We start from the raw sequence: 15,672 nt of genomic DNA, 5'->3' as shown, positions 1-15,672 counted from the left end.
TATTATGTCTGTGAGTAAAAATCAATTCTTTGCAATGCGATGAATCACCTCTCTTCGTTTGTCTTTGTTTAAATAATGAGATATCACCAACTGAAAACAAATAAGCTAAAGACGTCTCTATGATCAGTCGATTTGCTAGAAATAGCACCTAAGTTTCCCATCGAACTTAAACCACTATCTTAAAAAATTAGTGCATTGTATCATATGATGCTAAATACTTAATGTATATTTAACAAAAAAAAAACACACCTAAATCGACATTATTGCGTCTGAAACGTGTTTGTCCCCTTATAGATCCGTCTGGGTTGATCTAAACAGCAAACTAAATAGGTTTAGCATAGTCGGATATTTTTTAGATGATGAACAGGTTGTCATCGTTCACCGCTATCAATATGGAAACACTATGCTTATCGTCTCCGCTTCACTGGTAATCTAACCGGGTTTTCTCTTCTCAACCGATATCATAGTGTTCTCAGTGACCCAAAAGAAGGCCTACAGCAATACTAGCCTTATCTAATATTGCTTCAAGTATGTATTTACTCGTTTTGATTATACTTATTGCTTGTTGAGCTAATCTGAAAATACCGATGCATTACAGCAAAAAATTAATTCCGGGTTCCTTTTCACTTGACACAAAAAATGTATTTTAATGTACTTCTGCTTTCCTCATTATACGACGTTTCAAAATATTAAGGCATATATATATACATACATATATATATATATATATATATATATATATATATATATATATATATATATATAAATATATATACACACGTGTGTGTGTGTTCAACAACTGATTGCCTCACAGGCCACAAATTACTTAGGACTTTTTTTTTAGTTAATTAATTCTTAATTATACTCTTGTAACAGTTCCCAGACTGCTCTGCGTATTTTGCCGATAGATTTTGCACGTTTGCTTTGTATATCGATGAGTTCATGTGTAAATAAAAGTTTACAAACACGTACATACATACATAATCTACAATATATGTATTTATATAGACCACTGGTAATGACAAAAGCTCCTTTATGGATCCGGTTACATACCACATAGTAAACCACTACGTAGGAATGTAATGTAGAGTCCCATGCTGTTGAAATCCAGTAAATCAAGTCAGTGAAAATTATTTCATGAGTAGTATAATGAATATAAAGAAAGTCAGGAGGAATGAGATGAAGTATATTTATTTCACCAGTTGATATTCATAGGATGACGGCTGTTTCTACAGCCAACGTCTTATGGAAAGTGGACGTTAAATTTTGATATAAATTATTTTATATGTCTACGCTAGTATGTAGGCTATAAATTGCATAGTACAAACCAATGCAGATACAGAAGGCTAGCTCTTCAGATTGATAGAATATCATGGTTACATCTATTTTTCAACTCTGGTACACACATACACAATATCATCTTCAAATATATAACATATGGAAGATCAATAATTATTAAAAAAAAAAATTTCTGCAGAGAGGAGTAAAGGAGATGTTAGATAGGAAAAGGAAATTATGAATAGTGGTGATGTATGTGAAGATGATGTACGATATAATAGAAAGAGAGAGTCATGTAGATTACGTTAATAACCTAGAGGTAGTAGTGATAGAGCAAGGATATATATATATTATCCTAAAGTGTTTTAAGATCAATAATGTAGCAACTACAGTGCACCTGAACAATGTAGGTGCACTTTTTTTTTGTTCTATATAAACTGTTACATTTTTAATGCACAAAGACAACCAATACGTAATCAATAAAGCTCGCTTAATCCGTCAATTATGCTAGCATTTCAACCTCATAAACTTAGAAACTCACTGTTGCGTCAACGGCCACATATCACTTAATGAGATTTAGTAATTCTTTTCAGAACTTCCTTGAACTGCAATCAGAGGACTCCAAAAAATATTTTTTTGAACAGATATTAAAAATGACTTAGTCTGAAGGGACGACAGCCTCTTCTTTCATTATAGATTGATAGCTATTTGCTTGTTTCACAGTTATGTTATGCATATTACAGTAGATGTTTTATACAGCTTGCTTTTATGAAACCACAGGAGATAATCATTATCTTATTTCTTTATTGCCCACAAGGGGCTAAACATAGAAGGGACAAACAAGGACAGACAAAGGGATTAAGATGATTACATTGACCCCAGTGCATAACTGGTACTTAATTTATCAACCCCGAAAGGATGAAAGGCAAAGTCGACCACAGCGGAATTTGAACTCAGAACGTAACGGCAGACGAAATACCACTAAGCATTTCACCCGGTGTGCTAACATTTCTGCCTGCTCGCCACCTTCTAGATCAGTGGTTTTCAACCAGGGTTCTGCCAGTACAGTCCAGGGGTTCTGCAAGAAGTTACAAAACTGCTAAAATCGGCAGTAATTTTTAATTCTCCTGTGCAGATATGGGTGCATAAGACTATTAAATTATAACACAGGGGTTCCTCGAGCCAGTGGTATGTTTCCTTGGGGTTCCACTCCACCAAAATGTTTGAAAAGCACTGTTCAAGATAATCATTATCTAAAAATGACAATATGTCCCTCACATCACACCTTACCATCATTAAAGGATGCATTTGTTACACCCTTCTGTTTACTTGATGTATGCAACATCATTTGATACTGGTTTTTATATACCCTGCAATCTCCCTCTCCCTCCCTGAAGAGGTCATTTCATCTTTGGACATAGTCTATTTTATAAAATAATAATAATAATAATGAAATTATTGTATACAGTGCTCAGGTGCACCACAACTTGTCAAAAGTGCGTATAAAGCATATGCAGTAATGTACAAATGTCTGGAAAGTGAACAGTGTATGAGTCAGATACATGCTTGCATGTGTATGGGAGCGGGGAGAAAATCAGGTGTAGTGTTGGCGAATCTCAGGAAGTTTTGAAGGTTGCAGTGCTCCAACAACTAACAACTAATGCTGGCAGTTTGTTCCATACTTCAGCAACTCTGCAACTGATAAATTATCCCTGGAATTTCAATTTGTGTTGAACAGTTTCCTGCAAGGAAAGCCATCCACTTATATGTTCTGTTAGCCTGTATTTGCAGGAGTGCTGATTGAGGAAACCACTTAGATTTCTAAATTCCCTTTAATTCTCTAAAACAATGTGTTTTAGTCAGTTTAAGGTCTGGCAGCATTGGTAAGACAATATTTCAGTGAGAAAGTTTCAAACCACACTACAATTGTGAAAAACATTCATTGTACATCATTATCATTTTATGTTCCCATCATCTTAAAAATGGAAGGACCCCACTGGATAATGTACTGTTGGTTCACTGTCTGGGAAAAAAGTGGAATGGTCTCTCCTGGTTTGCTTTTTATATGGAAGTCTGCTTGATGAATTGTTTAGATTTTCAGCTTTTGCTTTTTGTCCTACTAAACAACCATAGCAGAAATATAAACAACTTTTTACCTTGAAAATTATTTTCTATATTTTTATCTCTTTTTTTTTTTTTTACAGTAGCCATAGAACTTTTCTGGATTAACAATGGTGTATATGCAGATCAAAGAACAAACCGCTGATAAGCTACACTTGTGTCGAGAACCAAATTCCTGGTCTTGGTGTTTGCTTTTTGGTAAATTAAACTTATTATTTATGATCTTTGTACTTAAAAATTAATGGAGTTAACTCATTAAAATTCCTTATTTTCTTATTCTTTTTTATCTTATTCTTCTAACTTTGATTCCTGGTTTCTGTCCTTTGGAGATATTCTCTTCTTAGAAAAGGTTTGAATAAAGTGCTTGAAGTTGAGAAATTGAAATATCACAAGCAGAGAGGGAAAGGGTGTAAAATGCAGTCTGCAAGTTCAGAGGGGCTGCAGTTATTGTTGTAGCAATATTAAGGAGAGGACATAGCAGGATGTTGAACTGATGAATCCTAAATGCAACTGAGTAAGGATTTGGTATCAAATAGTTAATTTGTGTGAGGATGGGGAAGAAGAGGGAAGTTCAAAACGTTTGTGTAATTAGGGTTACTGAAAAAGACAGAATGGTGTCTACTCAATCAGGCCTGACTTCACGATAAACAGCAGTAGCAAGAACATCAGTGCAGTCTCTTGACATGCTTGAAACAGCAACTAAATTATCAGTGGGTAATTTAGTCTTGACCATGCAAAAATACAAGAAGGCCACTACTGAAACACCTTGACTGACTTTGTGTTAACCTCCAGTAACCACATCACCTAAAACAGGATCTAGGTTTAATCTGCTTCGGCTTCAGTATGTGGTTATGTGATTAGAATGTTGCTGGAAAGAACCACAAGATGCATGCTTCGAGCCAAGCCAAGCCAAGCCTGTCCGAGCAGCAGAAGACCTAAGGTATGAAGGTTTGATAGGCGATCATTTGCTACTAGTAACATAGCTGTCACTTATAAACCCACGTGGGTTTATTTACATTTCTGAAGAAAAAAGATACCCTCCCCCCCAACCCTAACCTTAACCCTAACCCCACATATATAAAAAAATAAAAATTTTACCGAAAGTGACGAACTTCTTCTTCAAATGTAAACAAATACACGTGACGTAAGTGGGACTCCTATCGAAAGAATACCAGTTTGATAGTTTCCATTGTTTGAGTTGGTCACATTTGGGAATGCAGCCAGTAACTGTAATGAATGTTGCTTCTGATAGAACCTTATAGAAGAAGTGCCGGAGGACCCTACCTCCACAACCATCCCAAGAATAGCATGTAGAGATGAAGGATGGATGGATTTCTTTCTAAATATTTCTCATATGAGAAAATGTTACAATTATATATGCAGTCAAAACGAAATAATTTTTTTACATGTCACATTGCTGCTTTTTAATACAAACAACCCATTTATGTTGCTGTCATTTGCAGGTGTGATTACTGGTGGTATAGGAGCAATTTACTATGGTTCAGGTATGTCATATTTTCAACCTTCAAACTATAAATTTAATATCTTTGAAACTTTTCATTGTTCTGTAGTAAATATATATTTCTTTACTGCCCACAAGGGGCTAAACATAGAGGGGACAAACAAGGTCAGACAAACGGATTAAGTCGATTACATCGACCCCAGTGCGAAACTGGTACTTTATTTATCAACCCTGAAAGGATGACAGGCAAAGTTGACCTCGGCGGAATTTGAACTCGGAACGTAACGACAGACGAAATACGGCTAAGCATTCTGCCTGGTGTGCTAACGTTTCTGCCAGCTCGCTGCCCTTCTGTAGTAAATATAATTAAAGTGGTAATTAGCAAGACTAATTAACTGGTCATGGTCCAAACTTTTTAATTAAGCCAGTTAGTTATTTTGTTCCAGATTAATATTTTTAAACAATTCATTTGACATAGTTTTATTGATAATAATATTGCTGATGACCCACCACTACTACTACTACTACTACTAGGGTACCTTGAAGTAGTCATGCAACCAAACAGAAGCAGTAACTAAATCTTATCCTACTCTTTTTGAAAAAGGACACATTTGATAATGTAGTCTGTGGTGTATAATGCCAGATGAAATACTTGGACAGTCAAGGTTAGAAAGCCTCTGACCATAAGTCTACTGGGTCAGTGGCAGCCTATGGCTAAACAACAACATCTATAGAATGTTCTACAACCTACATTTCTCCTTCATAGACCCCTCTCCCAGATACTATCACTGTTCTATAGCACCATTCTACAAATTATAACCCCAGTACTCACCCATCAGCATCCACTTGCTCTCTTGACTAGAGAATATCTAGAGAATATTCTACAATATGTGGTGAAGTGGATGGTCTTGGAGTTAAGGTTCTCGTTTGTGATGGTCATGTCTTAGATTTAATTCCTAGACCAGGCAGCTCCAGTTAACCTAGCTGTGCTGAGTACCAGCTGTATGCTGGTGAAGCCCAACCTCACTTCAGTTGTAAAATCCTTTATGTTCTGCAGGATTAATGGCCAAGGGGCCAACAAAGGTGTCTGTGTCTGCTCATGACTTCACGGGCACTTAAAACAATTAGCAAAAGCATGTTACCAAGCCAGACTCATTTACAAATAAGCATTGGCTGTACTGTACAACCTTGGGGCCAGAGCAACAAGCTGGCCTCCATGCCGATGGCACATTAAAAACACCATTCGTGTGTGGTCGTTACCTGCGTCGCCTTACTAGCACTTGTGCTGGTGGCACGTGAAAAAACATTCGAGCGAGGTCGTTGCCAGTGCCGCTGGACTGGGTCCTGCGCAGGTGGCACATAAAAAGCACCATTTGAGTGTGGCTGTTGCCAGTACCGCTTGACTGGCCCTCGTGCCAGTGGCACATAAAAGCACCCACTACACTCTCGGAGTGGTTGGTATTAGGAAGGGCATCCAGCTGTAGAGACTCTGCCAGATCAGATTGGAGCCTGGTGCAGCCATCTGGTTCGCCAGACCTCAGTCAAATCGTCCAACCCATGCCAGCATGGAAAGTGGACGTTAAACAATGATGATGATGATAATGATTGATACATAGATGTACCTCTGTTGTATTTCGATAAATCTGTAGAATTTATTATTTCCCCAGATCACTTTTTATGGAAGATCTTTTGGTTATTGGGAGCTCTCCTGCTCGGTCTCACTGCAATGGAAGATTGGGAGGTTAGTTGACATTAACTCTCTTATTTTTATCATACCTTTTTCTCTTTGCTTTTCATTATTTTCATTTTCTGTCGTAAACTTATTTGCACAAGACTTCTGTGTTCTCATCGCTTGGTAAGTAATTTGGTTAGGAACCCTGTGTTGGAACTGAAACAGTTACACTGTGGTAGAGTCTTTCTAGCTATTTAACCCATAAGCATTCAGGTTACTCTGTCAAATGTAATGCTTATTTATTCACATTGTTTTAAGTTAATCATGGATTATCTTGTAGCTTCAAGGTTTTCATAAGGTGATTTCATATTTTTGGAAATTACGCTGTAGGGTAGGTGTGAGAGGCTGGATCTGGCTGGTTTGCACATAAAACAAGTAGAATATTTTGTTCAAATGTACAACAGACAGACAAGTAAAGGAATAACAAACAAGGTGTATTACATTATTTACATTTGACGGATATTTGTCCTCAGCACAACGTTTTGGCTGATATACCCTCCATATGGCGTAGTGGTTAAGTGCGCGGGCTGCTAACCCCCAAGATTCCGCATTCGATTCCAAGCAGTGATCTAAATATTAATAATGATAATAATAACATCGAAAAATACATTTTGAATGAGAACCCAGATTCGAAATTTTCCCAAGACACCTAATGAAGGCTGGAGGCTATATCAGCCAAAACGTTGTGTTAACAGCAAACAAGATGAGGACAAATATCCATCAAATGTAAATAATGTACATAATTCCTCATCTCTTAAGTATAGAAGGTGTATTAGTTTGATACTCTGGGAAAATGGAAAAGTCTTAGACGTTTTGAGCCTACTCTCTTTGACAGAAAGGATTGAGGAAAGAGAGAGAGAAAAACAATGGAGAGAGGATGAAAATGTATCTGGATTAACAGTTTTTCATGCCATTGGCCGGATGTGGCTGATTTTAATATTAAAGAGTTAAGCATTCATCTGAATAGCTAATGCAAGCATTGTGGACACCACTGCCAAATGCCATTCAGGTAACCAGTCTAAGAAACCATTAACTCTGGCCGCGTGTGTGTGTGTGTGTGTATGTGTCATCATTATCATTAATGTGTATATTCCTATGTTTTATCCCAGCTCGACTAAAAGGCAGCGCTCCAGCATGGTCGCAGTCAAATGACTGAAACAAGTAAATGAGTAATCCTCTAAGAGATATTCCAGTTTTCATTTAACGTTCTCTTACGGCAGGCTTAGCTGCGTGGATGAACAGGCTTACTTCCAAGTTTTCTGGTCAAAGGGAGACAAACGCGTTTAAAATATGTAAGAGTGCTTTCCCTTTGACGACAAGCGTATTTTAATCTCAAAATATTTTTATAGATTTAGACGTTAAATTTCTGATTGCCGTTATTATCGGACAATATCCCCTCCGTGGAAATGACGGGTGTTCATAATACGTGATTCGCTTGTGTAAGGAGAGTTGAGAGCTTCACTGGACCGAGTTTTTGTTTATAAGAATCAGCAAACAAATTATTCATGGGATGCACGCAGAACTGTGAGAATCCAAATAACGTAGCTATTCATTGTTAATTCGTTCTGGTAGATTCGAAAGTGGGTACAACTAGCGAATAGTGGTCCCGGTGCGCGCATCCGCGCTAGCTAGTCGTGACTAGTCGATCCTACAACGACTACCTAGCAAAGTAAATAAAACACAAAATGAATAATTTTTTTTACACAAAGTAAATAGTTTTTTTACAGAAAGTAAATAAAGTACAAAAACACACAATAAATAGTTTTTTAATCAAAGTAAATAACACACAAAAACACACAGTAAGTATCGACTAGTCATGACTAGCTAACGCGGATGCGCGACTACGCTAGTAGTACCTCGAAAGTGAATGTCCTTAGCTCGGCCTCTTGTGAAATTAATCGGTTGAAGAGATGCAAAACAAAGGCTAAACACTGCGGTACCCCGAAGTAACCTTTAGCCTTGTGATTCACGTGTTATAAACACACACCGCTTTCTGGAAGACCAATTTCTATCGTGAATAACAACTGTGATCCGATACACAACATTCAAATCTGCCAAAATGTCGGATGTTAGTGTGTAAAGGGAAAGCACTCTTACACATTTCAACCGCGATTACCTCCCTTACTATAGGAATCTCTGTGTGTGGGTACGATTGTGGCTTTTTTCAACATTTTCTTGTTTCTGTCGATCCAGTTTCATTTTTCTTGCAAAAACTATGAATAATGTTTTTTTTTCTATGTAAAATATGCAAAATTTTCAAGCTACGTGAATTGTGTACAAGCTCTCCCAGCCACTTATATTTATTATGCGGTTTTATAGTTGGTGGAGAAAATTTAAGCTAGTTTGGTATCAAATTCCTATGTTTTATCCCAGCTCATGATGCAAATTTAATTTTCATCAGAAAAACCGCTTTTAATTCAGTTTGTTCCTTTAATTGGCCGTCCATATATAGATACTGCATTGTGTGTGAATGTATGTATGCATGCATTTATGAACGAATGAATAACAGGCCTGTCTCGGTTTCCATCTTGCAAATCTACTCAGTCCAGTGTTATTGCAGAAAATTGCACGAAGCTCCACAGTGGGACTGAACCCCAAAGCATGTGGCTGGGAAGCAAACGTTTTAACCACAAAGCCATACCACCTCTTCATCATCATCATCGTCATTTAACATCGTTTTTCTATACCGGCATAAGCTGGACAGTTTGAGAGGAGCTGGGAAGCCAGGAAGCTGCTCCAGGCCCCAATTGTCTATTTTTGCACAGTGTCAAATGGCAGGATCCCTTTCTTAACGCCAATCACTTTACAGAGTTAAGAATATTTATTTAATACCTTGGCTGAGTTGTTATTACTAAGGTTGTATAATTATTTAGACCAGGGGTTCTCAACCAGGATTCATGTGGATCCTGGTAGTCCATATAAGATTTTTGGTGGCCTACAGTAATTTTTTTCTAGGGCCAAGAAAAATGGCGTTTCAGACCTGTGAAGTTTATGTATAATACATTGTTTATACTTTTACAATTCACAAAATCTTTTTTAAAGAGTGGCTGTGTGGTAAGTAGCTTGCTTACCAACCACATGGTTCCGGGTTCAGTTCTACTGCATGGAACCTTGGGCAAATGTCTTCTACTATAGCCTCGGGCCAACCAAAGCCTTGTGAGTGGATTTGGTAGACGGAAATTGAAAGAAGCCCATTGTATATATGTAGATATATGTATGTGTGTGTGTATATGTTTGTGTGTCTGTGTTTGTCCCCCCAACATTGCTTTGACAACCGATGCTGGTGTGTTTACATCCCTGTAACTTAGCGGTTCGGCAAAAGTGACCGATAGAATAAGTACTAGGCTTACAAAGAATAAGTCCTGCGGTCAATTTGCTCGACTAAAGGCAGTGCTCCAGCATGGCCACAGTCAAATGACTGAAACAAGTAAAAGAGTAAACAATTTTTATACAATTCCTTATAATATCTAATTATAGAAATACGAAAGGATTTTGATTCTACTGATCCCAGCCCTCAACTGCCACTTATTTTATTAACCCGTAAAAGGATGAAAAGCATAGTAGATCTTGGTAGGGTTTGAACTCAGCATGTAAAGATTTGAAATTAGATATTACATGAGTTTGGCCTCACAGAGGCAAAGTGGTTGAGTTCCTTTCAAACATTGGGCCTTGTGGAGGCAAAATGGCCGAGTTCCTTTCGAGTGTTGGGCCTCACAGCAGCAATGACCAAGACTTTTGACAGTATGACGTGCTTGAGAAGAAGACCCACCAAGCCGAGCAAAATCGTAGTCGTGACAAGATACCAGTGTCACAGAAATGACACACATGCTGGTGGCACATGAAAGTACTTATTACATTCTGCTGAGTGGTTAGTGTTAGGAAGGGCATCCAGCTGTAGAAAACCATGCTAAATCAGATTGGGGCCTGGTGCAGCCTTACAGAGTGCCAGCCCAGTCAAACTGTCCAACTCATGCCAGCATGGACAACAGACGTTAAATGATGATGATGCGGAGGAGGAGGACATCTTTTTTATCACTCTGCTGATTTTGGCAATCCATTACCCTGTAAAAGGAAAAATATTCTGTACATGATCTGTCTTCTTTATCAGGACTGTATATTTGAGAAGTCAACTGGACTGCTGACCATCAAAAAGCGAAGTCTTCTACAACGGTTCCTTCACCCACTGCTCAAACAACATGTTGGTAAGTAATCATCATTATTATTATTATTATTATTGTCATTAAGGTGGCAACTATTTGTATCCTGGATAAAATACTTCATCCATCTTTATATTCTGACTTCAAATCCCGCTGAGATCAAAGATGCTACTCACCCTTTCAAAGTCATTAAAATAAGTACCAATTGCATACTGGGACCAATCTAATTGACTAGCCCCCCTCTCCCAAAATTCCAGTCCCTGTGCCTATAGTAGAAAGGATTCTTATTATTATAGTACTTTCTTTTCTTTTCTAATCTAAGTACATCATTCTAAGATATACAGGGTTGGCCAAAAAGCCACCTGACAGTAAGTAAAAACCAATTAATTCCAAGATTAATTTATGTTTGACAACTGAATGAATTTAATAAGAGCATCTAAATATGAAACATCATGAAAATTGTTCAAACTGATGTCCTTCTTCATCATCATCATCATCGTTTAACGTCCGTTTTCCACGCTAGCATGGGTTGGACGGTTCGACTGGGGTCTGGGAAGCCAGGAGGCTGCACCAGGCTCCAGTCTGATCTGGCAGTGTTTCTACAGCTGGATGCCCTTCCTAACGCCAACCACTCCGCGAGTGTAGTGGGTGCTTTTTACGTGCCACCGGCACAGGTGCCAGGGGAGTCTGGCATCGGTCATGATCGGTTGGTGCTTTTAACGTGCCACCGGCACAGAAGCCAGTCAAGGCGGCACTGGCATCGGCCATGTTTGGATGGTGCTTTTTACATGCCACCGGCACAGTGACACATTTTACCATCCGAGTCAATACAGAATTACAGATAGTATTTATGGAATTTTGATTTACTGTCGGGTGACTTTTGGCCAACCCTGTATATTCTTAACTCTTTCCTGAGACTGATATTTCTTATCCTGCAGTCTTAATCTTCCAGTATTTTCCTACTGTTTTTACTCAGCACAAACCTATAATAATCTATCACTCATCTGAACTAGTTCTGTCATGTTTGTCGTATAAGTGATGAAAAGTATATTTGTTAGTTCCATCTGATGGATGGTTGCTCTAAACGATCTTTGGTGTAATTTTACTTGACAGGATATGTAGCTCAGAGACCAAGGAGTCTCTTGAGGTTAAGCCAGGTTAAGTCTCTGTATTGAGAAGGCACAGCTCCAGTACTATGGACATGTGATTAGACTGTCACAGGAAAGACTTGCCAGATGGATTCTTCAACCAGCAGGAAACCTAGGAGTAGACCAAGAACAAAATGGTTGGATAACATCCATGCTCTCGTGTGATCATGGCTGATCTTACGGGATTCTATGGAGGGGGTGCCTGAGGACTCTACCCCAACAATGCCTCCCTGAAATAGTGGGTGAAGATAATGGATTGATGGATAGGGTTCCAACTGACTGGTTAGTCACTCTGGTTACCAATATCTTGGTAATTGATATCTTGGTAATTGATATCTTGGTAATTGATATCTTGGTAATTGATATCTTGGTAATTGATATCTTGGTAATTGATATCTTGGTAATTAATATCTTGGTAATTGATATCTTGATAATTGATATCTTGGTAATTGATATCTTGGTAATTGATATCTTGGTAATTGATATCTTGGTAATTAATATCTTGGTAATTGATATCTCGGTAATTGATATCTCGGTAATTGATATCTCGGTAATTGATATCTCGGTAATTGATATCTTGGTAATTGATATCTTGGTAATTAATATCTTATCATTTATCTCTGACATGGAAACGTGCAGTTTCAAGAGTTTCATTGGTTATTGTCTTATTTCCAGTGAAAGCCAGCTTAGACGACATTGTTGGTGTACGCGTTGAAGAAAGGGAAATGAAATACCTTGGTAAAGGAAACCAGGTGGTGGTTCTTTTGGCAGCTGGTGCTATAATTGGTATCACAGAATCCTTTACAATAGGAGACAGCAGGTTTGTTATTGTATGACCAATTCATTGAACACCTTATTGCTTCTTTCATCATCATCATCATCGTTTAACAACCACTTTCCATGCTGGCAGCAGCGGGTGGGACAAACAGACAGACATACATATATAAACATATGCAATGAGCTTCTTCCAGTTTCCATCTACCAAATCCACTCACAAGGCATTGGTCAGCCCGAAGCTATAGTAGAAGACACTTGCCCAAGGTGCCATGCAGTGGGACTGAACCTGGGACCATGTGGTTGGTAAGCAAGCTACTTACCACACAGCCATTCCTGTGCCTATGATATATGCATATATATATATATATGCTTATATATAGATATACATATATATAGTCCAACCCATGCTAGCATGGAGAACGGACGTTAAACGATGATATGCATATATATATATATGCATATATATATGCATATATATATATGCATATGTATATATATGCATAGGTATCATCGTTTATGTATATATATGCATATATATATACATACACACACACGACAGGCTTCTTTCAGTTTCTGTCTACCAAATCCTTGCACTAGTTCAGCCTGAGGTTTTAGTTGAAGACACTTGCCCAAGGTGGCATGCAGTGGGACTGAACTCATTGGAAAGCAACCACACAGGTACACCAGTGCCTATATTTACATCCTTGCAATTTTGCAGTTCGTCAATAGAGGCTCATATAATCAGAACTAGATTTCAGCTGGGGGTTGATTTGTTCAATGAAAACCCTTCAAGGTGGTACCTCAGTATGGCTGCAGTCCAATAATTGAAACAAGTAGAGATAGTTGGAAAAGAAAAATAAAGAAGAGTCCTATATTCCTATGTTACAGATTAAGAGTGATTGTATATTCACTGGTGGTAGCAATTGTTGAGGAGGTAGGTAGTAGTGGAAAAAAAGTTTTATTTTGTAAGTCATACGTTCTGAGTTCAAATTCCGCCGAGGTCGACTTTGCCTTTTATCCTTTCGGGGTCGATTAAATAAGTACCAGTTACTCACTGGGGTTGATATAATCGACTTAATCTGTTTGTCTGTCCTTGTTTGTCCTCTCTGTGTTTAGCCCCTTGTGGGTAATAAAGAAATAGGTATTTCGTCTGCTGCTACGTTCAAATTCCGCTGAGGTCTACTTTGCCTTTCATCCTTTCGGGGTTGATTAAATAAGTACCAGTTACGCACTGGGATCGATATAATCGACTTAATCCATTTGTTTGTCCCCTCGTGGGTAGTAAAGAAACTATTTTTTTTTTTTCTTTTTGGCAGTGATCACTATGCTATTGCTCACAAAATCCAAGATTTCCTTGAAGTAGACCTGAATCATCACCATGACCCAAATGATGGGGATGACTATCTTGGAGACAGTTCATCATCCGAGGATAGTTTCGAACAAATCGGTCCACAATATGTTCTGCCTGAAAGTTCAAGTGTTGCAGCAAATACAGAAAATATGTACAAGATGTGACTGAACTGATACAAAAAAAATTTGTAATTTTATTTTCACTGAATTGTTGTCTGTACACAAAATCGGGTGTGTGAAGAAAGCGCTAGCATCAAGGCTTCGGCCACAACTGCTTCATTTCCGGAACATAAACAGGGAAATTGCAGAAATATTGTGTTTGCTGATATAAAAATGCATCACTTAAATAAATGCATCAAATCTTTGTTTGAAACTTTTAAAATACAGCACAGCAAAACCTGAGTGGGTTCTGAATTCAAACTTTATTATAGCCATTGTGTTCTGCCCCTGCACAAACCACACTCAACTCTGCTTGCCTCAGTCAATTGGACTGACACTGATTGCCACTCCTGTTTTATATTTAAAAAGCCTGGAGGCTGGAAGGATAGCCAGCTGTAAAAATCGTTCCTATCCTACTGAAACGTCCAAATTTATCAAAACCATCCTATTCATGCAAGCCTGGGAAGATTAAAGTGAAACAACCAATCTGTACATATAACAGTTTTTTTTTTTTTATAAATTATATAGTTTATTAAATGCATAAAATACATAGAGCTTTTGCTTGGTTATTAATTGGTTAATTATTTGATATAAATAAAACTATCAAAAGTACTTAAATATGCTTAATACATTAATTTGTTAAGATATTGATTTGTATAGTTTAACTTTAGAATATTAAATCCAGACAGAGTTTAGATTAAAATAATTCATTAAGTGTATGGCAATATTTTTAAAAATGCTTAAAGCCCACTGAGATCAACTTTGCCTTTCGTTACCTTAGGTTGACAAAATAAAGTGCCAATTGAGTAATCAGTTATAAAGTTGGAATATAGAAATTTTTACAGGAACTTTGAGTCAAAATACCAGATGCAACATGAAAAGCAATAAAATGTAATTCTAATGATGATCTAAAGATCTTTATTCTGTAAAGTGATGAGTAACTTGAATGGTGTAAAACCCAGATTCACAGATTATGGTCAAAATCCAAGTTTTTATGGAAACGTACCAAATTTTAGAATGCTGAGTTTCTACCACAATGGAAAGATATAATGACACCCTGTTGTATTCACTAAGAAGATGGAAAATGATGGTCACATTTTTATGCATTCTCAAAAACTGTAGAATCAATATTTTTATTTTGCAAAATGTTAAAAGGTTCATTATACTTTCTAATTTGCAATTGACTTAAAGAATATTTTTAAACATTTTCCATATGATAATAAACTTAACATTCCATTCAGCTATTGTTGTTGTTATTATTTGAGGGTGTTTAAGGTGGCAAGCTGGCAGAATCATTAGCACACTGGGCAAAATACTTTGCAGTATTTCATCTGCTGGTACGTTCTGAGTTCAAATTCCTCTGAGGTTGACTTTACCTTTCACCCTTTTGGGGTCGATTAAATAAGTACCTATTTCTTTACTACCCACAGGGGGCTAAACACAGAGGGGACAAACAAGGACAGACAAACCGGATTAAGTCGATTACAT

At 37.6% G+C, this 15,672-nt stretch overlaps 1 protein-coding gene across 3 annotated transcripts; it reads left to right on the top strand.

Annotated features, from left to right (window-relative positions):
- The first annotated feature begins 266 nt into the window (after positions 1–266).
- Positions 267–15,424, top strand: LOC115211885 (cytochrome b-245 chaperone 1). Of its 3 annotated transcripts, none has more exons than XM_029780627.2 (7): positions 267–528; positions 3,483–3,597; positions 4,863–4,904; positions 6,529–6,602; positions 10,702–10,795; positions 12,574–12,718; positions 13,992–15,424. In XM_029780627.2, exons 2-7 carry the CDS (start codon positions 3,510–3,512, stop codon positions 14,188–14,190), a joined length of 642 nt encoding a protein of 213 aa, XP_029636487.1. In that variant the 5' UTR covers positions 267–528; positions 3,483–3,509; the 3' UTR covers positions 14,191–15,424. The 3 variants fall into 3 exon arrangements, with proteins under 3 accessions (XP_029636487.1, XP_029636489.1, XP_029636488.1); XM_029780629.1 differs by lacking the exon at positions 267–528 and adding an exon at positions 3,143–3,161; XM_029780628.2 differs by lacking the exon at positions 267–528 and adding an exon at positions 3,301–3,320.
- The last annotated feature ends 248 nt before the right edge of the window (positions 15,425–15,672 follow it).

Source organism: Octopus sinensis, linkage group LG5, assembly GCF_006345805.1.
Source record: "Octopus sinensis linkage group LG5, ASM634580v1, whole genome shotgun sequence".
NCBI classification, from domain to species: Eukaryota; Metazoa; Mollusca; class Cephalopoda; order Octopoda; family Octopodidae; genus Octopus; species Octopus sinensis.
Note: the sequence above shows the minus strand (reverse complement) of the source record. Positions and strands in the feature narration are given on the sequence as shown.

Excerpts from the sequence above, each read along its gene's own strand:
- LOC115211885 (XM_029780627.2), top strand. The coding sequence starts at position 3,510 with ATGGTGTATATGCAGATCAAAGAACAAACCGCTGATAAGCTACACTTG. Across the intron at positions 10,796-12,573 it reads ACTGCTCAAACAACATGTTG|TGAAAGCCAGCTTAGACGAC; the intron begins GTAAGTAATCAT and ends TCTTATTTCCAG. Across the intron at positions 12,719-13,991 it reads TTTACAATAGGAGACAGCAG|TGATCACTATGCTATTGCTC; the intron begins GTTTGTTATTGT and ends TCTTTTTGGCAG.